Genomic DNA, 661 nt, shown 5'->3' with positions numbered 1-661 from the left:
ACCTGGGCACCGGGGACGGCCACCTGGGCACCGCCAACGGCAACCTGGGCACCGCCAACGGCAACCTGGGCACCGGGGACGGCCACCTGGGCACTGCTAACGGCCACCTGGGCACCGCCAACGGCCACCTGGGCACTGCTAACGGCAACCTGGGCACTGCCAACGGCCACCTGGGCACCGCCAACGGCAACCTGGGCGTTGGGAACAGCAACCTCGGCACCAGGAATGGGTCCCCGGGCACTGCCAACGGCCACCTGGGCACCGCCAACGGCCACCTGGGCACAGGGAGTGGCACCCTGGGCACTGGGAGTGGCGACCTGGGCACCAAGAGTGCTGGAGGTGGCACCGGGAGCGGCGATACCGGCACTGGCAGTGGTGGAAGTGGCACCGGGAGCGGTGATGTTGGTGCTGGGGTTGGTGGCACCGGCGCTGGGAGTGTCAGTGTTGGCACCAGGGATGGCAGCGTTGGCGCTGGGGTTGGTGGCACCGGCGCTGGGAAAGGCGGCTCCGTGACCGGGAGCGGTGGCCTTGGCATCGGGAACGGCGACCTCGGCACTGGGAAGGGCGGCCTCGGCACTGGGAGTGACGCCCTGGGCATCGGGAGCGGCGCCGGTGGCACCGGTGTTGGCACTGGTGGCACTGGTGGTGGGAGTGGCGTCAT

General features: G+C 70.8%; 1 protein-coding gene across 1 annotated transcript in view; it reads left to right on the top strand.

The window, feature by feature from the left end:
• LOC113942686 (acanthoscurrin-2-like) overlaps nucleotides 1–654 on the top strand; it is a gene marked incomplete at its 3' end in the record, with an annotated part of 1083 nt that extends 429 nt beyond the window's left edge. The window contains exons 3-5 of the mRNA XM_027633766.1: nucleotides 1–203; nucleotides 267–405; nucleotides 469–654. The exon at nucleotides 1–203 is cut by the window's left edge and continues 1 nt beyond it. Coding sequence (XP_027489567.1) covers nucleotides 1–203; nucleotides 267–405; nucleotides 469–654 — 528 coding nt within the window. The remainder of the gene's footprint in view (nucleotides 204–266; nucleotides 406–468) is intronic.
• Nucleotides 655–661: the final 7 nt, after the last annotated feature.

This window comes from Corapipo altera, unplaced genomic scaffold (genome assembly GCF_003945725.1).
Source record: "Corapipo altera isolate COAL_440 unplaced genomic scaffold, ASM394572v1 55402, whole genome shotgun sequence".
In the NCBI taxonomy this organism is placed as follows: Eukaryota; Metazoa; Chordata; class Aves; order Passeriformes; family Pipridae; genus Corapipo; species Corapipo altera.
The sequence above is the reverse complement of the archived record's forward strand: the minus strand, read 5'-3'. Positions and strand labels throughout refer to the sequence as shown.